Raw genomic sequence first — 27,757 nt, 5'->3', positions numbered from 1 at the left:
CTACTTTTGTTTCATCAGACCAGAGGACATTTCTCCAAAAAGTACAATCTTTGTCCCCATGTGCAGTTGCAAACCGTAGTCTGGCTTTTTTTATGGTGTTTTTGGAGCAGTGGCTTCTTCCTTGCTGAGCGGCCTTTCAGGTTATGTCGATATTGGACTCGTTTTACTGTGGATATAGATAATTTTGTACCTGTTTCCTCCAGCATCTTCACAAGGTCTGGTGCTGTTGTTCTGGGATTGATTTGCACTTTTCTCACCAAAGTATGTTACTCTCTAGGAGACAGAACGCGTATGAGCGGTATGACGGCTACGTGGTCCCATGGTGTTTATACTTGCGTGCTATTGTTTGTACAGTTGAACGTGGTACCTTCAGGCTTTTGGAAATTGCTTCCATGGATGAAACAGACTTGTGAAGTTATACAATGTTTTTTCTGAAGTCTTGGCTGATTTATTTTGATTTTCCCATGATGTCAAGCAAATAGGCACTGAGTTTGAAGGTAGGCCTTGAAATACATCCACAGGTACACCTCCAATTGACTCAAATGATGTCAGTTAGCCTATCAGAAGCTTCTAAAGCCATGACATAATTTTCTGGAATTTTCCAAGCTGTTTAAATTCACAGTCAGCTCAGTGTATGTAAACTTCTGACCCACTGGAATTGTGATACAGTGAATTATAAGTGAAATAATCTGTCTGTAAACAATTGTTGGAAAAATGACTTGTGTCATGCACAAAGTAGATGTCCTAACCGACTTGCCAAAACTATAGTTTGTTAACAAGGAATATGTAGAGTGGTTGAAAAATTAGTTTTAATGACTCCAACCTAAGTGTATGTAAACTTTGGTCTTGCTGCTGGTGATTCTCTGATCCACCTCTATGCAGACAACACCGTTCTGTATACCTCTGGCCCTTCTTTGGACACTGTGTTAACTAACCTCCAGACGAGCTTCAATGCCATACAACTCTCCTTCCATGGCCTCCAACTGCTCTTAAATGCAAGTAAAACTAAATGCATGCTCTTCAACCAATCGCTGCCCGCACCTGCCCGCCCGTCCATCATCACTACTCTGGACGGTTCAGACTTAGAATATGTGGACAATTACAAATACCTAGGTGTCTGGTTAGACTGTAAACTCTCCTTCCAGACTCACATTAAGCTTCTCCAATCCAAAATTAAATCTAGAATCGGCTTCCTATTTCGCAACAAAGCATCCTTCACTCATGCTCCCAAACATACCCTCATAAAACTGACTATCCTACCAATCCTTGACCTCAGCGATGTCATTTACAAAATAGCCTCCAACACTCTATTCAGCAAATTGGATGCGGTCTTTCACAGTGCCATCCGTTTTGTCACCAAAGCCGTTTTGTCACCAAAGCGAGGGCCAGCTCTCATTGGCTGGCCCTCGCTTCATATTCGTCGCCAAACCCACTGTCTTCAGGTCATCTATAAGTCTTTGCTAGGTAATGCCCCGCCTCATCTCACCTCACTGGTCACCATAGCAGCACCCAAGGCGAGCACTTGTTGAACTACAACCTGTAAGCAAATCGGAAATGTCAGAGTTTCCTTTGTTCCGACTAGCACACGAACCGGGCATATACCCAGGTATTTCTATCAAAGACAGAAGAGGACGCAAAACACTGCCCTTGCTGTTTTTTGTTGTTCATTTTTTTGGTTCAATGAAAGTCAATGAGCTAAGAAGCTAAAGGTAAAAATCTGTCATCCTGCCCCTGAACAAGGCAGTTAGCCCACTGTTCCTAGGCCATCATTGAAAATAAGAATATGTTCCTAACTGGCTTGCCTAGTAAAAAAAAAAGGTAGACCAGACCAAACTCCAATTGCTTTGGTGTCGATGGGAGACCCACCCAGTTAAGTAGACGGGAACTGGAAGAAAAAAATAAGTTCAACGGCCTGAGTGATTTATTGCTTCTATTTAAATGTAACTTTTGCAAGGATTCTATGCACTTATTTAAGAAGAGTGCCTTCACGATGAACGTAACACAATAAGTTTGTCTTATTTGATTGATTTTCGATTATCTTATATGCTATTAACCAGTATATAAAACTATAGGCCTACATAATGAAAATGTGAAATGTAATTATTTCAGAATTTAATCCAGTGTTTCACACTTATTGCAGCAAATGCCAACTTTATCACAATAGACCTGTACATACTGAATATTACTTTGATTTTTTAACAGTCAGTTTATTGAGTGAATCAGTGGCAACCCGTCATTAAGGGCAGATGGGGTAGAGCCTTTACATGATATTTTGGCATTATAATATGAGTCACATATCAGTTTGCAAACAATGTAAAAACATATACATATATCATTGAGTTAATAAAGACGCATACAAACATGGTTTCTTTTTTGTTTTCTTGAGTAAGGCAGCTCCAAAATGCAGGTGTTTAAGCCTAGCTCATGCTTTCTGTGGTGATGGGGCAAGACAGCAGAAAAGATAAGCATTGCACTGTGATTGGCTCAGTGTTCTGTCACTCATGGGGACACTATGTCACCCACCTTTAGTAAGGGTAGATATCAAGAATGTGAGCCGTTTGGGTGCTGCCATAGAGTTACATCAGAAGTGCCCTTCCAAGAAGGCTAAAGGTAATTGGCCACAGATAAAATGTTGTCAAATCACGTTATATCTACAGTCGCTTTGATTGGACTGATCATGTCAACATCATCCTTTCAAAATCTTAGTTAGCAGTCATGTCAACATCATCCTTTCAAAATCTTAGTTAGCAGTTATCATCATGAATCAAGTCGACAATCTACTGACAAATCCTTTTTAATCCTTGTCATATGAAGAGAAATTATAATTTTTTTGCCCCACCAATATCTACATGCTAAAATTGCCACTGGAGTGAATTAATGCAAATGCTGGTCATGTAGGCTATAATAATAGGTCTACAATCTAGGTATTGACAGGCCTATAAAATGTCGCTATTCTGTCTTGTTTCGTGTTGGGATGTTAATTGTATTTTATAAATGCAAAACCAAATCGACCTGTTGTGTGCATGAAACTGAAAATCAGTTCTACAGGTTTGAAAATGTGTTTATTGTTGCACAGAAGCCCTCTAGAATCATTGAAAAATGTTTTATATTGTCATAATATTTGCAATTGTCTAGCTAGCCTAGAGATCTCTTCACATATATATATATATATATATATATATATATATGAGTCACTGGCTTACTGGGGCTCTCTCATACCGTCCCTGGGAGGGGTGCGTCACCTGAGTGGGTTGAGTCACTGATGTGGTCATCCTGTCTGGGTTGGCGCCCCCCCTTGGGTTGTGCCGTGGCGGAGATCTTTGTGGGCTATACTCAGCCTTGTCTCAGGATGGTAAGTTGGTGGTTGAAGATATCCCTCTAGTGGTGTGGGGGCTGTGCTTTGGCAAAGTGGGCGGGGTTATATCCTTCCTGTTTGGCCCTGTCCGGGGGTGTCATGGGATGGGGCCACAGTGTCTCCTGACCCCTCCTGTCTCAGCCTCCTGTATTTATGCTGCAGTAGTTTATGTGTCGGGGGGGCTAGGGTCAGTTTGTTATGTCTGGAGTACTCCTGTCCTATTCGGTGTCCTGTGTGAATTTAAGTGTGCTCTCTCTAATTCTCTCTTTCTCTCTTTCTTTCTCTCTCTCGGAGGACCTGAGCCCTAGGACCATGCCTCAGGACTACCTGACATGATGACTCCTTGCTGTCCCCAGTCCACCTGGCCGTGCTGCTGCTCCAGTTTCAACTGTTCTGCCTTATTATTATTGGACCATGCTGGTCATTTATGAACATTTGAACATCTTGGCCATGTTCTGTTATAATCTCCACCCGGCACAGCCAGAAGAGGACTGGCCACCCCACATAGCCTGGTTCCTCTCTAGGTTTCTTCCTAGGTTTTGTCCTTTCTAGGGAGTTTTTCCTAGCCACCGTGCTTCTACACCTGCATTGCTTGCTGTTTGGGGTTTTAGGCTGGGTTTCTGTACAGCACTTTGAGATATCAGCTGATGTACGAAGGGCTATATAAATAAATTTGATTTGATTTTGATTTGATTTGCATATATTGAACAAAAAGACTCCAGACTCTAAAGAGTTAGATTAAAACAAGTAATTAAAACACTCTGTAACCTAGATGAAAGCTGTGGGGTGCATGCTGTGGCCCTGCTGAGGAAACAATTTTTTCAGAGAATAGAGCAAATATTTTGTGACTGTGTGATTCCACAAAATCTGAACCCTGGGAAACTCTATCTGGCCCACAAAATGTCCTGGCAGTTTATAGTCCCGTCCTGGTTTCTCTTTTCCCTAGTAAAGGTACACTGTTGGACTGCTGTTTCCATTCCCTTCCACTGAAATGATGGGGTCTCTGTTGATATTGATCTACATTGGGGCACTACCCCCACCAGTTCAGGATGGATCTCTTCTCTCTGCTGCAGCTACTACTTATTTGCAAATGGAGGAACGAAAGCAGACTTTATTAAGGAGCCAACTGGACACATCATCTAAGTCAGACTGCTCTGTTGCAGAGCAGTCTGCAACATAATCCATATGTTAATTATTTCAATCGTGGCCACGATTATTTGATAAGAATAAAACACTTTTGGTAATATAGTCTGCTGCCAGCCATTTGATGAAAAGGAAATGCCTTCAGATGTTCTCTCTCACTAAAACAATTTGGGAAAGCACTTTTTGGCATTAGTCTATTGTGCCATGTCATTTGATGAAGTGAAGACGACTCAGATTTGTATGATATATTAATAGATAGATAAATGAACCATGAATCATTAAGATGGATTTCTCTTAAACTCTAATTCAAGTGGTCTTATACTGTACAAGTGAACGTCTTTGTAAATCGCATATCTAAAGTAGGCAATGAGGCATTATACATTGTGTGTAGAGTGACGTGACCTCTTTTGTAGAAACCTAAAAGCAGTGATATAGAGTTCTCTGGCTCTTGTTTCTGGCATAAGAGAAAGACAATGTGTAACGGCATTCAGAGGTGGAAGAAGGATCAGACTGAAGCGCAGCGTGGTATGTGTTCATGATGATTTATTCAAAACGAACTGAAATACAAAACAATAAACGATGTGAACAAAACGGAAACAGTACCGTGTGGCCCAAACACTCACAAACCAAAAGTGAAACCCAGGCTACCTAAGTATGATTCTCAATCAGGGACAACGATTGACAGCTGCCTCTGATTGAGAACCATACTAGGCCGAACTCAAAACCCCAACATAGAAAAACACACATAGACTGCCCACCCAACTCATGCCCTGACCAACTAAAACAAAGACAAAACAAAGGAACTAAGGTCAGAACGTGACACAATGATATTATATCAAGATGATCAAAACAAATGTCTAGTGGACATTTGTATGCACTTAACTGAGTGCTTTACTCATACTTGAGCAAAAAGTGATTTTTCAATAATGAGTAAACAAGCTGACAGTGTTCTATGAAATGACAATGCTGTGAGTGGCATATAATGATATCATGTTAATTGTTTATTGTATTACATGGATGTGTTATTTTATTACATTTATTTCAAAGTAAAGTGTATACAAAGACAATTTCTATATGCGGCTTTAATTAAATGTTCTACACATTGAATACATTTATTTTATATCAATAAATGCAAGTTTTCGATCCATCCATCATGGCAGAGACAGTCATAAAAGGCTTGCTTTTTCTTCATTCAGTCTGCTGATGGTAGATTGTTCATTACCACAATTGCCTGTAAAGAAGAAAAAGGACAGAGTTTATCTTAGGCATTCACCTTGCAAGAGAAAGACAAAAAAACATTATGTACACTCTATACAGTACAAACAGACCACAGGACGTTGGTGGCACCTTAATTGGGGAGGACAGGCTTGGGATAATGGCTGGAGCGGTTGAGTGGAATAGTATCAAACACATGGTTTCTGTGTTTGATGCCATTCCAATTGCTCTGTTCCAGCCATTATTATGAGTCGTCCTCCCCTCACCAGCCTCCACTGAAACATACACTGTAATAACCTAATTTACAGATAAGATTATGTCAGATTCTTTAGGGCACTTAAAAATCTAAATGCATTTGATTAATTGCACTGGCATACTTACCACAGTCTACAAGCCCCAGGCTAGGAAAAATATAAGGTTTGTCACTGCCACAGTACTTTACCTGTGTCTTACTGGACCGCAAGGCAGCCCTGGCAAATGCTGTCATCATTATTAGGAACACCATTCCCACTAAGCTCTGATACATGAATACAGCCTCAAGGCTGAGCAACTGGCCCTGTCAAGAGAGAGAGCAAGATTAAGGGTCTCTTTATTTACAAATAATGAGAAAGTTTACAGTTTAAAGCTGTGTTATAAGATGTTTATCCTTTCTTTATTCCATTTACTGGATGCGATTTTAAAGAGATTGTCACAAACCAAATACCCAAGAGAAGAGTGCAAATAATAATTTTTCAAGATAGCAGTGATCCAGTTTCACAACAACAACAGCAACAAAAACAACAACAACAACATTTACCGTATGATGTTTACGCCAGGGGACATCAACTCTGGTAGAGTTTGTGATGTCATCATAGTAGGAATAATAATAGCGGTAATGGTAATACTGCATGTTCAGGATGCCTTTAAGGAATTCAAAGAAAGCCACTGTGACCCCCAATATAGAGATGATACTAAGGGCCAGGCTTGCTGTCACCTGGAGGGTGAGAACAAAGAAAATTGTGAAAAAACAGCAAGCACTTTGTGACAAAGCCTCTTTCAAGGCACGCATCGGAGTAGGATTCTATTGCATTGACAAGCCATACTCTACACAGATCTGCGTGGCATAATCAATCAGAGCTGCAGTAGGCCTATATGCAAATAGACCATTGCATGGAGCATGGAGGAGGAGGTGTGATAGTGTGGGGGTGCTTTGCTGGTGAAACTGTCAGTGATTTATTTAGAAATCAAGGCTCACTTAACCAGCATGGCTACCACAGCATTCTGCAACGATACGATATCCTATCTGGGACTATCATTTGTTTTTCAGCAGGCCAATGACCCAACACACCTCCAGGCTGTGTAAGGGCTATTCGACCAAGAAGGAGAGTGATGGAGTGCTGCATCATATGACCGGGCCTCCACAATCAACAGATGGTTTGGGATTAGTTGGACCGCAAACACCATAAGAAAGATGCCCAGGGTCCCTGCTCACCTGCGTGAATGTGCCTTAGGCATGCTGTAAGGAGGCATGAGGACTGCAGATGTGGCCAGGACAATAAATTGCAATGTCCTCGCAGTGGCAGACCACGTGTAACAACACCTGTACAGGATCGGTACATCCGAACATCACACCTGCGGGACAGGTACAGGATGGCAACAACAACTGCTCGAGTTACACCAGGAATGCACAATCCCTCCATCAGTGCTCAGACTGTCCGCAATAGGCTGAGAGAGGCTGGACTGAGGGCTTGTAGGCCTGTTGTAAGGCAGGTCCTCACCAGACATCACCGGCAACAACGTCGCCTATGGGCACAAACCCACTGTCGCTGGACCAGACAGGACTGGCAAAAAGTGCTCTTCACTGACGAGTCGCGGTTTTGTCTCACCAGGTATGATGGTCGGATTCGCATTTATCATCGAAGGAATGAGCGTTACACCGTCATGGTCTGGGGCGGTGTGTCACAGCATCATCGGACTTTCTTATATCGCCTAGATATAGGACAGATACTTCAAAGCCTTATTCCTTATGATTTATTTTTTGACTGTCTTTTTTGCCATTTGTGAATGTATTATTCAATGCGTTTCTCTGGGATTTGGTACTAAAGTCCAAATTCAATATTTTATAAAATCATTATTTTATTTTTATATATATACCTAAAGGGGTCATAAAATTCAAACCAAACGTCTTATACTCAAGAGAATTACATTTCCTGCAGGAAAGTTATCCTGGAACAGGGTGATCAAATTAAGATCTTACATCTGTAATGCCTTTACACTGAATTCGAATTCATGTTACTCACCAATTGTTTTGAAGTATTCTTCTCTGTGAACACGTATAACAGCCCACAGATGATGAACTGCAAAACAGCGGAGGGAGCGGGTTTATAGATTAAAAAACACAAACTGTCATGGGAAAAAGATATCATTGATTGGAAGATTTGAAAATGCGGGCTTAAGACTCCTTGTTATGTGTTACTGTAAGTTAGATGTTATGGTATGCCATTTGGATTGTCAATGTTATAGATTTATATAGACACACGCAAGAAATGCATACAAGGATTCCTAGCCAAAAAGAGGTGAAATTCTCCGCAGAGGACTCCAGTGGATCCATTCTCATGGGAATCGCCAAGAGGAAGAGTGATGAGCCCATGAACAGCATTACAATCTAACCAAACAGACAGAGAAATTATATATTTACACATAAATGATGGGGTATCTGGGCATATAATGTTTTCATTATGAGTAACTGTAGTCTGTTACCGTGCTATTACCACTTTATTTTGTACTGTAATGTAAAGTGCTACCACTAAGTTAACGGTAAATCCTCAAATTCAAAGTTTACATTTTTGTCTGCAATGATATCTTGGAGTATTTGTTAACAATGAATACATCAGTTCTCTGTTTTCCAGTCTCACCCCAATACTCTTCGGCTCCCCTCTTATGAAGCGGTGCAGGGGTTTACTCCCTCCCACTGTGGCAGAATGTGTCTCACTTACTCCCCCTACTGGACTGATGTTAGACACCATGTTCACCGACATCATCTGTTGAAGGATACAGACCTGTTAAGATCTGTAATCTTAACAACACAACACTAATAACACAGTAACACAACAACACCACGACAACACTGATAACACCATGACAGAAAAACAGAAGAGTGCCATAAACAGCAAGATCAGCTTTGATTAAAATCATTGAACCCGTGTGGTTTTATTTACAATTGAAACTATGTGGGAACAGTATAAGAACAGTGGCAAAGCAAACCTCAGAGCAGCCCACATTGAAAATACTTTTGTTAAGGGCCAGACCCAATCACAGGGGTCTAGAACTTGGTGAATGTTCATAAATATGCTATGGCATGCATCACACAAAAACAATCTAGCAACAAATGAACCATTTGGGAAAAAAACACTGAGCTCATATTTTCTACATGTGACAATCATCATAGGCCATAAACTGATAAGCCGATTATAATGTATAGCCGGTTGCTATATGCCTCATCATACCAGGATGGCCTACCTAACTTTTTATTGTTTTGAAAACACAATAAGGCTGAGATTAAGTACTAGGTCTGAATCTATAACTCAAAACTAACAAATGTCATAAATAATGTATTATACTGTATTTGTTTGAAGAGAACTGTATTATTCACCAAATAGTTCACCACCAACAAAAACAACACTAGAATTGCACAGAGCACCACAGAACCTATGACATAATATGGTTGTCATGTTCAAATGGACTTTGACTACTTTTGGTGACATATGTAAAGATAAGGATGTCCGTTGTGTTGATAAGAGAACCTAACCTGTTACAAATGCACAAATCATTTAATTGTAGAATATTTAACAGATAGATACTGTACACGTATAGCATAGAAAGTGGTAAAATAGTTACAGACCTGGCTTGAAACAGAACAGAACCTTGTCGATGAACAAATATTACACAATGGAGGGAGATATTGACACGAGGGAGACGGGTGGGTGTGGGGGTGGTTGGGCGGGCAGGCGGATGATAGTGCCACAGAAATGTTTTTACAATGAATCTGTCCTGAATCTTTAAAAGGAACTGAACACTTTTGAGAGAGGTAGAAAAAAGACAGAGCAGAGTAGAATGTTGCCAACATGCACTACAGGTTTATTTTGTTTTTTCATGTTGAATGTCCGTCAGTTGAAATTACATAGCTGGTTTTGTTCTGCAACCCCAGCTGTTATCCATCATGAGAGATGAAGAGAGAGAGACCATAGAGAGGAGCAGTGGGGGAGGGGAGAGGCGGTAGGGGGTTAACAGAAAGCAAAGGGGAGTGGGAGAGAGAGAAAGAAAAAGTTTTACACAATGTCTACTTCTATTTGGAGGTGGTTGAGATTGTTACAGTATTTCAGAAGAATGAGGAGAGGGAGGAGAGGGGAGAAGGAGATGGCTCATAAAGGGTGTAAAGGAAAGGCTTGAAGCAATGTCTGTGTGTAACATCCTATACATTCAGAATTCAGAAAATGTTCCATGCAGAGATGCTTTCTGAGCTACTGAACAATGGGAGAGATCAAGACATATAAGGATCAAGATAAAATTATAGCTTACCAAACTTTAGAGACTTGATCAGTTGACTAAATCAAGAGGTCATCGATCTGAACTTTTCAACAAACTTAAACTTTGGGCATTTCCTCATCACTGAAGCCCTCTTATCTGACGGCTCGTAAATACGCTTTTCTAGCAATGTACAACTAACCTCGAATTTCATGATACCACCTCAGCCCCCCCCCCCCCCCCCCCCCAGCCCCCCACCCCCCCACTTCCAGACCCAGCTTCAACCCCTAACCCCCTCTTCCCCAAAACAGCTGTGGAGTAAATAGTTATCTTTGCCCAACCTAGTGTAACATCTCTCTCTCCACACACACACACACACACGCACACACGCACACAAACACATAGAAAGTGGTCAAATAGTTAGAGCTGTCTCAGATGTTTGTTCTCTCAGTGCTTCTGTAGGTTTATTGATTATCATTTGACAACGAATAAACAGAAATATCAGGTAACCATGCAACCAACATATCCAATTAAATGTTATTACTTGCCAATCTATTGCATTGAAATCAATTGAGTATGAGTTAGGGTTGGGTTTGCTTGCTTGTTATGATAGTCAGTGTAATAGTGTGTCATATCAAAGTTCAAGTTGAATGGATAGCTGGGATTTACTGTAATAGTATCAGCTAAACCTAAATATTGCCCTCTCAGATTCTTCTGAGTGAACAATATTTTGGGTTCCATGCTAATGATCTGTGATACCGTAGTAAGTTTGTAAAGTGCGTCCCTGTATTTGTAATTCAGTTGAAAATCATAAAAACCTTTAAAAAATATATATCTAAAGAGTTCACTCAGAAGAATCTAACTTGGATGAATAAATGTGAAATAAATGACATAAAAAATATTTATTAAAAAAAAGGAATGACTATAACTAACTATAATAACTATCCCTGAGGTTGAATGCTTAACCTTGGCCAGTCAAGAATAGAAGAAAATCTATTTTGTCATGTCTGGGTATAATGGATAAAGTCAATTCAGACATTTTGATTTCTCTAATAACTTAAATTGTTTTGTTAAATCAAAAAGGTCTTCACTTTCTTATGTCCTACATCCTTGGCAGGATTGTTTTATTTTTATAATTGATTACTGTACACATTAACAAGGAAATAACCCCTCTGAACTCTCTAGGATATCAAACAAATTGCCCCACTGAAGACATGTAAATCTTTGAGGTCTTTAATTTTGTGCATACAACATGTAAATCAACCTTTCACATGTACACTATCATAAAGGCAAACAAAAAGACACCTCATAATGCCACATTTCTTGTTTCATTCATTTCCGTGGGCGATAATAAAGATGTTAAAGTGTCTTTACTTATGATCCTTGTACCTCTTTATGGCTAATGAGCAGTAAACGAGGGAGGGGCTAGGCGTTGCAGACAGTGGTAGTTGATTAAAGTAAATGTAGGCATATAGGCACCTTAGTACCTCAGTAAATGGACTGCTACTAAGGACTACTAAGCTCTACCACTAAGGACGGTGAAACATGGAGGAGCTCAAATTCAGAGGGCGGAAAAGGGAAGGGAGGCACAGGTACGTTTTAGTCATCTAAAATAAATAAATTCAGATGGAATGTGGGAATAATTTCAGGCAAAACTGTTAGGATTCACAGGGCCTGATCCTGAAAATAATTAGCTCTGTAGAAAAAAATGAAATTATTCCATAAATTGAAAATATTCTACCTATACTGAAATCATACTAAATAGAGGTAATACAACATATCATGATACAACTATACCATGTCCAATGACAGATATAATTGACCATTATTTGGACGGTAATGAGCATTTTGTTTTGAAGATATACACTGAGTGCGCAAAACATTAGGAACATGACACAGACTGACCAGGTGAATCCAGGTGAATGTCTTATTGATGTCATTTGTTAATTCAAATCAAACTTTATTTGCCACATGCGCCGCATACAACAAGTGCAGACTTTACCTTGAAATGCTTACTTACAAGCCCTTAACCAACAGCGCAGTTCAAGAACAAGAAAATATTTACCAAGTAGGCTAAAATAAAAAGTAATAATAAAAAGTAACACGATAACAATAACATTAACGAGGCTTTATACAGGGGGCACCGGTACCGAGTCAGTGTGCAGGCGTACAGGCTTGTTGAGGTCATCTGTACATGTAGGTGGGGGCGAAGTGACTATGCATAGGAAACAAATCCACTTCAATCAGTGTAGATGAAGGGGAGGAGATGAGTTAAAGAAGGATTTTTAAGCCTTGAGACTGTGTGTGTGCCATTCAGAGGGTGAATGGGCAAGACAAAATATTTAAGTGCCTTTGAGTGGGGTATGGCAGTAGGTGCCAGGCGAACTGGTTTGAGTGTGTCAAGAACTGCAATGCTGCTGGGTTTTTCACAACCAACAGCTGTGTGTATCAAGAATGGTCTACCAACCAAAGGACATCCAGCCAACTTGACACAACTGCGATAAGCATTGGACTCAACATGGGCCAGCATCCCTGTGGAACATTTTCGACACATTGTAGAGTCCATGTCCCGACGAATTGGGGCTGTTCTGAGGGCAAAAGAGGGTGTAACTCAATGTTAGGAAGGTGTTCCTAATGGTTTGTGCACTCAGTGTACATTACAACCCACTAGTTTTGATTTACATTTGGTTGAGTTGTCAACTCGTATGAATTCAATTTGAAATCCACAACAAATTTCACCATGTCATTGGATTTAGGTTGCAAGTTGGGTGAAAAACAGACAAAAAATTACTTTTTGCAAATCCATGTTCCATGTTGATTCAACCTCATCACATTTAATTGTTGTTTTTGTTGTTGAAATGACGTGGAACCAGTTTTTCAAGGAAGCAAGGTTTAATTCCTTCCCAAAGGCTTCTTATGACATTTTGTTCTGATAAGCATATCAATAGGAATGAAAAAACAAAGAGATCTGACAATGTATTATTCATTACTACATTATGCTTACAATAAGTCTTTTGAGACTCATTCAAACAAGCATGACAGATGATTTGCAATACATTCATGTTTTAGGGTGAATAATAGCCTACAAATATAGGTGTAAGGCTCATGATCAGGCCTATGTTATAGGTGGCCAGGTTGAGAACCACTGAGCTACATCATAATCAACAGTCTATTCAGATTAATTATTTGACACAAGATTATCAACATCTGGTTCCCTCTTCAAATCAGTTTCTTTCAGTAAGCCTGGTAGAGATGACACTTAGCCCATAAAGCTTGTATAAGCAATAGTTTACTTAAGGTTAATATAATGGATAATGGTCTTATCTTAATTAGGGTGATTCAACTTGTAGGGATGGTCACAATTGGGTTGGGTGTGTTTGGATGTTTCAAAGCCAAAGCTCATTAGATATATGTAGACTGGGGTATGCAGTTGTCAGTATCTACTGTACCCCATCAACAGTCCCATTTCCAATGATTCAATAGTGCCTAATATATTGTCATCTTTGCCTGCCACACACTTGAAAATGGATGTTGTTTAATGCCACTTGTGACTCACTTGTGCCACTGGATTTCCTTTAATATGACATATCTTCAAGTTAGATATTAAAGTAACAGTTTATAAAGGGTTTATAAAGACTTCCAGTTCACGTTTTAAGGATGGTTTATGAACCAGTAAAAACTGTTTTAACTAAATGTTTGGAATTGTTTTCGATACTGTCACAGGGACACCTGGGATCCATTCCAGTTGAATCCCATTGGTGCTGAGAAAGAGGAGAAGAGAAGATGCTTTGAGTTGTTCCAGCACCTGGTGGCAGGGTTCGTGGGGATAATGGTCCTGTCCAGTGCTGTCATCAGCAAGGTGGGCCACAATTAGGGACCAGCACCCTGAACCTGGCAACTACTGGATCAACACATTCAAGCATAATACCTCCTGTGATGTCATCTTATAATCATATTTTAAAGGAATAGTTCACCCAAATTACAAAATAACACATTGGTTTCCTTATCCTGTAATCTGTCTATGGATAAGGTATGGCAGCAATACATGATTTGGCTTAGTTTCCCTGGCACTGTTTCCATATGCTAACGTTTTAGCATTTGCGGCAGAAATCCCATTTAAGTAATGGGACAGATATTAGCATTTTTTCACACATCACGTCCAAATTTCGGTCCCATGACTTGAATGATTTAATGGGATTTGTGCCACAAATGCTAAAATGTTAGCATGTGGAACAGTGCCAGGGAAATTAAAACAAATCATGGATTGTTGTCAGACATCTACCTTGTCCGTAGAATGCTTACATAGACTGCTTACAGGGTAAGGAAACCAATATGTAATTGTGTAATTTGGGTAAACTATCCCTTTAATGTATATCGAATCCATACCATATCAGATACAGTGCCTTCGGGAAAGTATTCAGACCCTTGACTTCTTCCACATTTTGTTACGTTACAGCCATATTCTAAAATGGATTAAATATATTTTTTCTCAGTAATCTACACACAATACCCATAATGGCAAAGCAAAAACAGTTTTATCTACATTTTTGCAACAAAAAAAGAAAAAAAAACATTTACAAAAGTATTCAGACCCTTTGCTATGCAATTTTAGAATAAGGCTGCAATGTAACAAAATGTGGAAAAAGTCTGTTATTGGTATGTTGACATCGCAGTTTTTGCATCCTTTTTGGTTTCTCTGACCTGGTGGGAAAACCCAGTGCAGGCGAGCAACAACATGCAAGAAATGCTGACTGAGTTGGACACCTTCAGAGACTTTGTGTTTGTGATATCCAGCCTCTTAAGGACAGTAGTCATTGCTGCTGTGTACCTCATCTACCACGTGTTGATACAGGAAAACATTGTATGGTCAGATTTTGATTTCACTGCTAAGGCAGATGACGATGAAAATACAATAGCAAGGCATAGAGAGACACTTGATATTGGTCTTATTGTCTTTTGTCCTCCAAGCCTTTTTTTCTGCTGCATGCCATTGGTTTGGGGTGGTGGCTTGTGAGATCCACTCTATGCGAATGAGCTTCGCCTTCCCTGTCTGCTTCACTGGGCCCACTGTTCCCTTACCCACATCAGCATTGATTATCTATATGAGACAAAACTCATGACTGTCTTTAATGAGAGGGTATATATAAATATGTTATGTCTATATTTTTTTATTTTACCTTTATTTAACTAGGCAAGTCAGTTAAGAACAAATTCTTATTTTCAATGATGGCCTAGGAACAGTGGGTTAACTGCCTGTTCAGGGGCAGAACGACAGATTTGTACCTTGTCAGCTCGTTTCCATGTTTCCATTGACAGAAGTGATACTAATTAAAGCCTCTTGTATGTTTCCCCTTACCGTCTCAGCTGGTATTGCCATCTCCATGGGCACATGTGGAGCAAGAGAATTTATGACATGACTGTACCCTAGACACTTTGTACTCTCCTATCTGTTCTTCTCTCTAACATGTACACTGCAAACATTCTCCTTGTGAAGTCAAAATACTATGAAGGAAATGTTCACACTCACTATGTTGTTTCAGGGTTGAGTAAGTTACTTTCTAAATGTAATCCTTTACAGTTACTAGTTACCTGACCAAAATTGTTATCAGTAATATAACTTTTGGATTACCCAAACTCAGTAACGTAATCTGATTACATTCATTTACTTTTCGATTACTTTCCCCTTAAGAGGCTTTAGAAGAAGACAAATAGAGCCCATCAAACGCATTTGATGTGTCATCATAGTGGTCTCTGACTTGTGGTCAGACTCACTCAGATGGAACAAACTTAAACTTGAGCCTTGTTTCAGTGCTGAATGTAATGTCATTGAGAAAACAGAAAGGTGTCATAATGTATTTTTGCCTATGTCCTTTCTGAATTTAAAAGTAATCCAAGAAAAAATAATTTAATATTTTTTTTTTTAAGTATATGTAATCTGATTACAATATTTTTGATAGTAACATAATGGATTCCAGTATTATTATTATTTTTTTAAATCTGATTACATGTAACTGATTACATGTAATCAGCTATTACCCAACCCTGTGTAGATCAGTGTCTAAATTAATTAATTCAGTCACCTTTGATTTTATAATATAAAAAGTCTGATATCAGTTGTGTTTACATCCAATCTGCAGGGCTCTCTGCTCGTTCTATCCACGCTCTCAAGCCCCACATCGACTAGGACTCCCAAGGAAAGACAATACTACGTGCTCATGCTGGTGTGCTCTTTGGTGGTGCCCAACCTGCTCGTGTTCCTCAAGTCACTGTGGAAATGCGCTTTCAAGAACTTTGTTCCGCCAAACATGAGAACTATGGGAATTGTAAGTTGACACTGTGAAATACTACACAATTTGACTCCTTGGTGATCTTTGTAACTCTTAATTGCTCCTTGAATTGCTTGCTGTCAATACAAATTGAAATCTATATCTTTCAGGTGTGTGGCATTGAATGCTTGGTGTCTCTTGGGACCTCCATCCTGGTGCTGGTAGTGATGCCCCAGTTTGATGTACTCACAAACCTGTTCATCTCTGGGGGAGTCTGCATGCTTTCCTCTGTCCTACAGATAGCATTTCGCCTGCAGAGAGAGAACTGGAAGATCATCTTCCCCATTTGTTCTCTTATGCTTGTCCTGACTGGCTACTTTCTCCTTGGGGCAGACTATTACGTTCGAGTATCCTCTTTTGTATCAGGCCAGGAAGATGACTGTTATTGGTATGTTGGCATTGCAGTTTTTGCATCCTTTTTGGTTTCTCTGACCTGGTGGGAAAACCCAGTGCAGGCGAGCAACAACATGCAAGAAATGCTGACTGAGTTGGACACCTTCAGAGACTTTGTGTTTGTGATATCCAGCCTCTTAAGGATAGTAGTCATTGCTGCTGTGTACCTCATCTACCACGTGTTGATACAGGAAAACATTGTATGGTCAGATTTTGATTTCACTGCTAAGGCAGATGACGATGAAAATACAATTGTAAGGCATAGAGAGACACTTGATATTGGTCTTATTCTCCTTTTCCTCCAAGCCTTTTTTTCTGCTGCATGCCATTGGTTTGGGGTGGTGGCTTGTAAGATCCACTCTGTGCGAATGAGCTTCGCCTTCCCTGTCTGCTTCACTGGGCCTGCCGTTCTTATCCTCGGCATGATCCTTTTCCTAACACAATCTGAAGACCTAGCTGGGGCCGACACAACTTCTATCACAGACTTTTGCTCGAGCCTAGTTGAACTAAGCACAAAGAACACTAGCACAGTTGTGATGCTGGAGATCACCAAGAGCATCTGCAGGACTTCTTTGAGCAGCCATTACTGGACCTGGCCTTTCTCCCTACTTGCGCTGGAGGGGATTTGCATGTGGCTCGGGCTCATCACATGCACCTACTACGTGTGGAACTTCAGGGTCCAGAGGATCGAGCGCACAACTGAGCTGTTTGTGCGACGCCTATACGAGTCTGCCTTCATCGACCTGTCTCTGCTTCTGAACACCAAGATGAAGGTTGTACGAACGAGGAACCAAGAGAGGCAAGATTCTGCTATTTAATTGATTAAGTCCATGTGGTCCAATACTTCACATTGCAACAGTGCAAATAGACGTATTGTTTAGTTTTACCGACAGTGTACTATAAAACACAGAGACTCAGTGGTATTGTGCTGAAATATACTCACTGACATTAACATGATTAGAAACAGTTCTCTCTCCCCATCCATCCAAACAAGTTCTCACACTTTCCCAATGTTTTTCATTTTACAGTAGTGTTGTTGATGACGTGGAAAATTGTGTCATTTACCTCTGTGCAACAATGTGGCATGAGACCTATGATGAGATGTTGAAGATCCTGACATCCATGTTCAGGTAAAGGCCTCTTGTATACAACACAAAACAATGGCCCCGTACACACTGAAGTTGTATAACTCATGAAGCCTTTTGGCACAAACACATTTGGCACAAACGGTTGTGAGACAACAGAGAGTTTTTCTGAACAAAAATAAGTACACAAGAGTTGTTGTGACACTGTAAAATGTTTGTGTAAACATGTTTGTACAGACAAACTCTTTGTTGTATCACAAGATATAATTTGTATCACAAACATTGTGTAAAATGCGTTCCATATCAGTTGTACGGGGCCAAAAGACTTTCAGAAAATAGAACGAATGATAAGGAGGCAATCATAATGTTAAGCAGAAAAATCTGACTTTATGTAATCATATGTGTCTTGATGGTTTCAGGTTGGACCGGTACAGAGGTGACCCAAAAGAGGAACATAAAGATGTTTTTGACTTTGAATGTCACATATTTGTAGATGACGCATTCATGATAGAAAAGGAGACAGGCAAAAAGTTTGTCAACGAATATGTGACCGATCTCATTCATGTGGTCATAGAGGTATACAGGTAAGTGGTTATTTGTTTTTCTTTGCTCTTTGTTCCATATAACCGAACCAATAGAGTCAATTAATGACGCATTCACTACAACTGACAATTCTATAAATCCAAAGACTGCAAACTGTATTATAATGAATCTTGAATGTTTGTGTATTTCAGGGTATTCACCAATAAGGAGCCTGATGATGTGTCAATTATTGAGACTCCATATGGTGGGCGATTAATGTTTGTGATGCCAGAGGGAAACATGCTGTATTTTCATCTGAAAGACAAACAGCTGATCCGAAACAAGAAGAGATGGTCACAGGTGGGTGGGATGATTTTCAATATTTAATATTTTCAATATTCCTATATGTTCACATACTTTTATTACATTTCTTGAAGAATATATGTATATCTTGAAATTGCTTTCTGGTTTTAGAATGGAAACACTTCAGGAAAATCAAATGTTTATAGGTTTGCATCTGACATGTCTTTCAGATCATGTACCTGTACTATCTGCTTGGGTGGAAAGGATACATTGTCAAGAATCCTCAGAAGATAACGGTATATAATACATTTAATGCTAATTTAAATCAGTAGACAGCCATGGTGTCCATGGTTTTCCTAAATGAATGTGTATGATATATTTTGTGGGTCTTGTACAGAGACAGAATAATCCTTGCCGTGCCAGTCTAATATCATTGGATGGGGAGAGTTTCCTGTTGCCACAGCATGACAATGACAGTAAGAGAAAACACATATCTGATGACAATACCTACATCATGGCTCTGGATGGGGATACAGACTTCCACCCCGCAGCTCTGATCTTACTGGTGGATCGACTTCGGAAGTACGGCAATGTGGGTGCTGCATGCGGAAGAATCCATCCAACAGGAATGGGTGAGTAAAGCTTTACCAAATATTTAGGTGGTCCACTCAGACATTGCTATGTCTGGCATATACACTGAGTGTACAAAACATTAGGAACACCTGCTCTTCCATGACACAGACTGACCAGGTGAATCCAGGTGAAAGACATGATCCCTAATTGATGTCACTTGTTAAATCCACTTCAATCACTGTAGATGAAGAGGAAGAGACAGGTAGAAGAAAGATTTTTAAGTCTTGAGACAATTGTGGCATGGATTGTGTGTGTGTGTCATTTAGAGGGTGAATGGGCAAGACAAAAGATTTAACGTGCATTGTATTCTATTGTAGGTCCAATGGTGTGGTATCAGAAATTTGAGTACGCTGTTGGTCACTGGCTCCAGAAAACAGCTGAGCACGTTTTTGGTTCAGTCCTCTGCAGTCCTGGATGCTTCAGCTTGTTCAGGGGATCAGCTCTGATGGATGACAATGTGCTCAAGAGATATACCACCACTGCAACTAGAGCCTCTGAGTACGTTCAATATGATCAAGGTGACTACTTTCTTATTCTCTCATCAACAACACTTGATTGTCGATACCAGCCTTTACACAGGTGGTTCATAGAAAGTATTATTATCACAGTTCCTTGAACTATCTCTGTTGGCTTCAGTCGACCAAGGGTGCCATACATATTTGCAAGCCGATTAAGTGTTCCCTAGAGATAATCATTATGGTGCGCACCTCTTCCTGCTGGCCAGGTGAGGACCGCTGGCTGTGCACCCTGCTCCTCCAGCAGGGCTGGAGAGTGGAGTACAACGCTGCGTCAGACGCCTACACCAACTCCCCTCAGGAGTTCAAAGAGTTCTATAACCAGAGGCGTCGCTGGGGGCCCTCCACTCTAGCCAACACCCTGGACCTCCTGCACAGCGGCAATGAGACAGTCAAGAGGAACTCTTCTATCTCCAGGCTCTACATCTTCTACCAGATATTCACTGTCAGCTCCTCCATTCTTGGCCCTGCCTCTGTTTCTCTGATGATAGCAGGTGGGCACCAATCTCACATTGTACTTGTTTGGTTATTTCTTGGAAATGAATGTTTATGAATACCGATTATACTGTATGACCTAGAATAACTAGAGCTGTGGTTAAAGCAGATATACCACTTACTCCCTTAAAAACTGGTGCGTCAATCTATATTACATAACAAAAAAATACCCGTCAAAATCTGTCAGCTTAAACTAGAGATATCTGTTTTTTTTGCATTGAATGCGTCTAAATCCACCGCATCCGCCAGTGTCGCACCTCCACACCTGCAGTTTGACCTACAAACTATTATAACCACTCTATGGAAAGGGACACTCTCACAAACATTTATAAATGTGTTATTCAATGCGTTTCTATGGGCTTTAGTAGTAAAGGCCAAAATCAATATTAAATTATCCATAGTATGACCATCTTAAAACAATCCATATGTCAGCTTAACACCCCCCAACATCTTACACTCTAAACAATTAGTAAAGTAAAGTTAACAGTTTAGGGCACAGGGCTAAAGGTATAACCATAAAGTATGTCTACCCATCAGTTAAAGCAGGGGTTTTCAAACTGTGGTCCGCGGAGGTACTGCAGGGGTCTGCGATTTAGTTTTTATGTTAGAAAAAATATTTGAGGGGACTTTTTGTGAATTTTTTTTTCTTTTCTGAATATCGCTAGCTGCAACAGAATATCACCTTAGATACCATTTTTACGTCTGCGTCCAGCATGAAGGAAGTTAGTTTCGCGAGGAGGTAGTTTCATGAGCCAATGCTAACTAGCATTAGCGCAATGAACAGTTAACATGCTAGCTGTTCCTGTCCATCGAACTCTGGGGAAGTAGATAAAATGCTTCATTGCCAAAATCTCAAACTATCCCTTTAATATGGAGGAAATTACAGTCATTGGAGTTAATTACTGATATAGAAAATTACATTTTGGGATGGAAAAAAAGTTTCAGTGTTAACTTAGGTGACCAAAAACAAATAGAAAGCATGCAGAAAAGATATTGAACTATACATATTTTTTAAATAATACCATCTTTGAGAACTAAAAATCAAACACAGTCAGACAGTTAGGTTGAATAGAAATGTTTTAAAACCGGGCATTCAGGACACATGACCATTGATTTTGTTATAATGCTTGAGCAGAGGAACACAACATTAGCCATGGCAAAATGCATAGAATTGCAGCTTTAAAACTGCAATATTTTCTCTTAGCTCCATGAAATAATTTGTAGAATTGCAGAAAATGTGCTTAACAAAAGCAAAATGTTTCCTATGCTGCCAGGATACCTTTCTAGCTAATAGACTATGTTAGACTTTACACTTCCTCTTCCAATGAACAGTTGGGAGGTCAAAATAAATATATTCAGTTTATTAACTTTTTTTTGTTGCTAATTTATGATGGGGGTCACTGGGTCCCGTGTTTGCCTGGTCAGGGGTCCCTGGGCAAAACAAGTTTGAAAACCCATGAGTTTGTCACGCCCTGACCATAGAGAGCCCTTGGTTCTATATGGTGTTGTAGGTCAGGGCGTGACTAGGGGGTGTTCTAGTCGATTTATTTCTATGTTTGGGATTGAGTATGGTTCCCAATTAGAGGCAGCTGATTATCGTTGTCTCTAATTGGGGATCATACTTAAGGTGTCCCTGTTTCATCTGCTTTTGTGGGATATTGTTTGTTGCACCACGGAAGTCACGTTTCGTTGCTTGTTTATTGTTTTGTTGAGAAGTTCTCACTTAATAAAAGGATGTGGAACTCAAATCATGCTGCGCCTTGGTCTGTCCATTATCACGAGCGTGACAGAGTTACAGTATACAGTGCCGTGAAAAAGCTTTTGCCCCCTTTCTGATTTTCTCTATTTTTGTTTATGTTTGACACTGAATGTCCACCAAAACCTAATATTAGATAAAGGGTACCTGAGTTTATAAATAACAAAAAAAATGGATATTAATTTTATTTATTTAATTAACAAAGTTATGCAACACCCAAAAGGTTGACTCAAGTTTGCCAAAAAGCAGCTGGAATGATGATCATCAAGACTCTTGGAAGAATGTTCTATGGACAGATGAGTCAAAAGTATAACCTTTTGGACGACATCAGTCCCATTATGCCTGGCAAAAACCAAAAACTCCATTCCACAGTAAGAACTTTATATAAACAGTCAAGCATGGGGGTGGTAGTGTGATGGTTTGGGAATACTTTGCTGCCTCAGGACCTGGATGAGTTGCCTTAGTATAAGGAACCATAAATTCTGCTCTGTATCAGAACTCTACAGTAGAATGTCAGGTCATCCGTCTGTGAGTTGAAGCTGAAGCGCAGCTTGAAGACAATGCAGCAGCAAGACAATGATCCAAAACACACAATCAAGTTTACATGAAAATGGCTAAAAAGCAACACATTTGAAGTTTTGGAATGGCCTAGTCAAAGTCCAGATCTAATCCCAGTTGAGATGTTGTGGCAGGACTTGAAACGAGCAGTTCATGCTTGAAAACCCACAAATGTCGCTGAGTTAAAGCAGTTCTGCATGGGACAAAATGGGAAGGGTGGGACAAATTTACTGATCAACAACCACAGGAAGCGTTTGGTTGGAGTCAACCAGTTATTGAGTGTAACGGGGAAATGACTTTATCACACGGGCATTCGGTGTTGTATAACTTTGTTTATGAAATAAATTAAATGCGTATTTCATTGTTGTGTTATTAGTTTACTCAGGTTCCCTTTACATAATAATAGGTTTTGGTTGAGGATCTGATAACATTCCGTATCAAAAATATGCAAAAGGGGGCAAATACTTTTTCACAGCACTATATTACTTTTGCTTTGGTTCAATAAAACCATAAAAGTAATGCGGAGAAGATGAGTTCAAATGGTATTGTTCTTATATGCTAGGATATACAGATCTCCATTCCAGGAAGTACTCACCCTTTTTCTGTCTTTCTTTTAGGTGCTTTCCAGTTTGTGTTCCAAATTGAAGGAACCCTGTCCATAATCATAGCAGTCATCCCACCTATTTTCTATATGTTAATTTGCTTTTTGGCAAAACCAAACGCCCAGATCATCATTGCAGCCATTATGAGTGTGTTATATGCCTTTCTGATGTTAGCATCATTCTTCGCCATCATCGGTAAGCTTTGGCAATGACTTTTCACTACATACCACAAGTTGTTTATGCAAAGATAGAGGCTACCGCTTATCTTTTAAAGGGTGGGGGCTGGTGATAAATAAAATGTTATTGCCTGTCCCATCATCATAACTATTTCTATATTTTTACATTGTCGGTTAACCTATCATCAATATGCCACAGGTAGACTTTGTTCTAGTTTCTTTTCACCCAAACATGCTGTATGATATTGAGCTGTATTTAGTCTCTCATGACAGCCTAAGTAACTGATTTAGTTCTGGGTTCTGAGATTAAGCTGTGGTTTACCACTAACTCTTACATCACTATTGTTGATTGGTGCCAAGTCAGACTGTTACGAGTCACATTTAATTTCATTCGTTCCCCAGGTGACATGGCTATGCAGGGCACATTTATCACCCCAACTGGCCTCTTCCTGGTGTCAATGGCTGTCATGTACCTGGTAACTGCCCTCCTTCATCCCCAGGAGTTCAGCATGATCATCTATGGTCTGATGTACTTCATCTGTATCCCCAGTGGTTATCTCTTGCTCACAATCTACTCGCTGGTGAACATGCACATTGTCACATGGGGCACCCGAGAGACAAACAAGGAAAAAGAAGAAAAGATGACCCAGAATGTTCTCTGTGATCGCAACTGCAAACTCTGCTGTTGGGATATGAAACTACAAGTTACTCAAGAGACCGATAACTTGCTACTCCAGCAACTCCAGCAGGCAGTCAATCCAAACACGCAAGTCACCGAACAGGTGGTGAAAGAACAACAGGCCAACACTAAGAAAGAGATAAATAATGCACCGAATGAAGAAAACAACAAGGGAATACTTTCAAAGTCTTCAGACAGCAAATTGGCCAAGAAAGACAGCGACTCAAAATCTGATACAAGGCATGCACAAAATATTTCACAAAGGATCTTGCTCATTATACTGTTTAATGCAAACTTTTATCAAATGAAGTGCTATATCTGTTGTAACTTTTCATAATCTTGTTCACAGCAGTGATGACAGTGTTGACAGCATTCCTAAAAAGGAGAGTGCTTATTCCAGCATTGAAGATGACAATGAAGATGATGATAATATGCTTTATGATGGTTCGCTTTATAGTGGCTTCACCGAGGAAGAAAGAGAAATACCACCTCAAAGTGGTAGGTGTTTCAGTACATGAAAGTCTAATCTTTACCATCAATTTGCTAACCTGCTTCTTGCTAACCCTTTTGAATTGAAAGCACGTAATCTTACAGTACAGAAATGACTAGGCATTTATTGAAACGTTACATGGTAAAATTGTAGTTACATCATAATAACCAATGAATTAAAAACATTTAATTAAATCAAGTACCTCAAGCCACCATCTGATATCAAAGTACCCACTGATTTCCTACATACAATACCAGGTAAATAACAATAGAAACATCCTGTGAAATAATGCGCAACCTGTAGACATGATTATTGATAAAGGATCACATCAATTAAAGAGTATAGCTGTAACCTCTAACATACAAAAAGTCATACAAAAAGTCAGTATGTAACTGCAAGTTTAATTATACTCAACAGCACTCTTATCTCTACACAACTTTCTTTCAATAGATTGGGTTCAGCCTGTCAAGGAAGAGTTCCTGAAGAAATTGACCTACGCCAACATGAAAAGGAACCTTCAGGAGCAGATCCGCTACACCCTGAGGAACAAGAACCAGGAAGATGTGTGTGAAGAGCTGGTGATGATGCTAACCGACACGGTGAACGGAGAGCTGAAGGACAAGGTGGGACCAGAGGACGTGCTGAGCGACAGCCAGCTAGAAGAGCTGCAGTACGCCCTTAACGAGGCCGCCAGGAGGATCCTAAAAACCAACCGCATGGAGAGGCTGGAGAGGAGGGTGAAAAGAGCCATAGAGAAGACCCTCATTGCCCCACAGGTGGAGAAACTGACTGAGGTATTTGCTTGAGTGCCACATACCATTCATATTGTATTTATATATTATATTGTATCGCCTGGTGTATTATCAATGCAGCTCCAGGCATTGTTTTCTCTACATATTTGGCCTGGGATGGACTTCAGCAACAAGTAGATTCAGTACTCTATAACCACCCTTCGAATTATAATCTGAATCAGGGGCGGCTGAAATGACAGTTGGGCTGGTCCATTTTTAGCCCAGTGTGCCTGTCTAACCTGGGTTTTTAGTGCAAAATTATAAATATCTGGCTAATAATGGGGCCCTCAAGGAAAATAATCGGCAGGTGTGTTATATAAATGCCAGGGCTAATTTCTGGTCCGTGTCCGTCCCTGACCTGAATAATAGACAGTGTTGCGCAACAACGTGTTTGTCCTCATCTAGGTAGGGATTATGAATATTACAAATGGTCAAATATAGCTACCATGTTTCCCTATGTATTTTGGCAGGAAGAACATGACTTTTGGAAGAAACTGCTTGAGAGATACCTTGCACCAATTGTTGATGATAAAGCACATAAAGAGGAAGTGACAAGGGAACTGAAGTCACTACGGAACAAGGTGGGCTTTTATATTAATTTCTTCTAAATCCATCTATTTGTTTACTCACATGGCTTGTAGAATGATATTTTTGCTGTTTTACAGGCAGTGTTTCTGTATTTCATCGTCAACGTTTTGTGGATTGTGGCCACCTTCTTTTTACAAGCCATTGGAAATGATGTGATTAGTATCAAGATTGAAAAAATCTGGCCAAATGGCACATCATCTGGAGAATATCTGAAGGTGGAGCCTCTCAGTCTGATGTTCCTCTTGTCATTTGCTGTGCTTCTAGTGGTGCAGTTCCTGGCTATGCTTTACCACAGGTGGGCAAACATTTCTCAAACACAATATGATACATGATATATCAACATAACACCACCTTCCAAACATGCATAAGACAGACATTTCCAAATAAAAGACAAAGACTAATAGAATACGATTACAACCTCAAACTAAACTGTGCGGTTTCTCCTTTCAGAGTATATACTCTTATCCATGTAGTGTCGTATAGAAGCACAGAAAAAGACTACATTCCCAGAGATGAGGTGAGTGACCTGTTAATCCAAATAGGAATAAAAGTGTACTTGATCATTATGCACTTTAGTAGACAATGAATCCTTTGCGTAATTATGGTGCAAATATATCTAATAGGTTAATAAATTATTTCCTAGACCTTGTATGAACAACTATTGTTCAGACCTAAAATGCTTGTTGTTGATCATTTTAATTATCTCCATTGTTTGTGCAGGAGGACGAGGAGGGGCTGATTCTTGAGAACCAGATAGCCAACGGCCTTGTGATCACCAGTGATGACTTGTGAAGCAGGCTTTTTTGGGGGTGACTTAAAAAAAATGTTTTTACCAAGTGTTCCATCAATAAAAAGGGTGACTTTGTGAAGTGTATTGCACCTTTATGCGTAAACATAATTCAGATATACCTAGCAGGGAAAGCTTATGATACTGCAGCAGTGAAATAAGAAATGGTTTACTCAGATTAAAGTGGTTGTCCAATGCCTCAGTAAAAAAGAAACTATCTATTGAATAACAATATGAGTGATAAGATGTGTATTGAAAATAATTGTAATTCAGACAGATTGGAATTACTAACTGGGAAACAAGACAGTATTACAATCAGACAATAAATAAAATAATTAAAAACACATACATACTTCTTTCTACTAATACACTAACCTCCATTTTTGAAGGGAAAATGACCATTTCTAAATGTATTGCACTGAACCTATCCAACTGAAGAAAAGCCTGACCATAAAAGGCTGTTTCTTGATAAAAATAATACAATTAAAAAGTGGGTTTTGCAATTTTCAACAGACAATGTAACATTTTAGGTAATTTTACTAGTATTTATACTGCTATGTTTATGATGTAAATGTGTGACTGCTTATGCGAAACGCAAATAAACAAATTAATATTTTTAACAGATTACGAGTCATAACATTCAATGGCCACTGCTTGCATCGATAAGGAGATATGTCTAGCTACTTCCCCTCAAGTATCATTACTAAAATTAACAAGACATTTAAAATAAAAAGCATGATGAGAGCAAGATACAACTTCAAAAAGACATTGCAGTACACATAACTAAGGCAGAATGTTCACTGATGCCTTTCATCAAGGTCATTCAGAATGCAGCCTTCCTG

General features: G+C 39.7%; 2 protein-coding genes across 4 annotated transcripts; one reads left to right on the top strand and one right to left on the bottom strand.

The window, feature by feature from the left end:
* Positions 1 to 5,027: 5,027 nt before the first annotated feature.
* On the bottom strand, positions 5,028 to 10,469 carry LOC110502723 (uncharacterized). Of its 2 annotated transcripts, none has more exons than XM_021580976.3 (7): positions 10,271 to 10,469; positions 8,608 to 8,733; positions 8,247 to 8,357; positions 7,993 to 8,049; positions 6,510 to 6,686; positions 6,156 to 6,269; positions 5,028 to 5,729 (listed from the first exon to the last, which is right to left on the bottom strand). In XM_021580976.3, the coding sequence occupies exons 2-7, from the start codon at positions 8,731 to 8,733 to the stop codon at positions 5,691 to 5,693; spliced, it is 624 nt and encodes a 207-aa protein (XP_021436651.1). In that variant the 5' UTR covers positions 10,271 to 10,469; the 3' UTR covers positions 5,028 to 5,690. The 2 variants fall into 2 exon arrangements, with proteins under 2 accessions (XP_021436651.1, XP_021436650.1); XM_021580975.3 differs by lacking the exon at positions 10,271 to 10,469 and adding an exon at positions 9,594 to 9,712.
* A 1,148-nt stretch (positions 10,470 to 11,617) lies between these two features.
* Positions 11,618 to 27,539, top strand: LOC110502717 (chitin synthase chs-2). Of its 2 annotated transcripts, none has more exons than XM_021580969.3 (19): positions 11,618 to 11,808; positions 13,940 to 14,075; positions 16,354 to 16,539; positions 16,653 to 17,734; positions 17,964 to 18,065; positions 18,440 to 18,604; positions 18,755 to 18,902; positions 19,076 to 19,141; positions 19,243 to 19,477; positions 19,796 to 19,996; positions 20,203 to 20,487; positions 23,420 to 23,599; positions 23,983 to 24,499; positions 24,612 to 24,757; positions 25,200 to 25,543; positions 26,011 to 26,121; positions 26,206 to 26,423; positions 26,579 to 26,645; positions 26,849 to 27,539. In XM_021580969.3, the coding sequence occupies exons 1-19, from the start codon at positions 11,762 to 11,764 to the stop codon at positions 26,918 to 26,920; spliced, it is 4,308 nt and encodes a 1,435-aa protein (XP_021436644.2). In that variant the 5' UTR covers positions 11,618 to 11,761; the 3' UTR covers positions 26,921 to 27,539. The 2 variants fall into 2 exon arrangements, with proteins under 2 accessions (XP_021436644.2, XP_021436643.2); XM_021580968.3 differs by having other exon boundaries at positions 24,609 to 24,757.
* The last annotated feature ends 218 nt before the right edge of the window (positions 27,540 to 27,757 follow it).

This window comes from Oncorhynchus mykiss, chromosome 23 (assembly GCF_057628025.1).
Source record: "Oncorhynchus mykiss isolate SJ-2025 chromosome 23, ASM5762802v1, whole genome shotgun sequence".
In the NCBI taxonomy this organism is placed as follows: Eukaryota; Metazoa; Chordata; class Actinopteri; order Salmoniformes; family Salmonidae; genus Oncorhynchus; species Oncorhynchus mykiss.
This window is presented reverse-complemented; position numbering and strand designations above follow the sequence as displayed.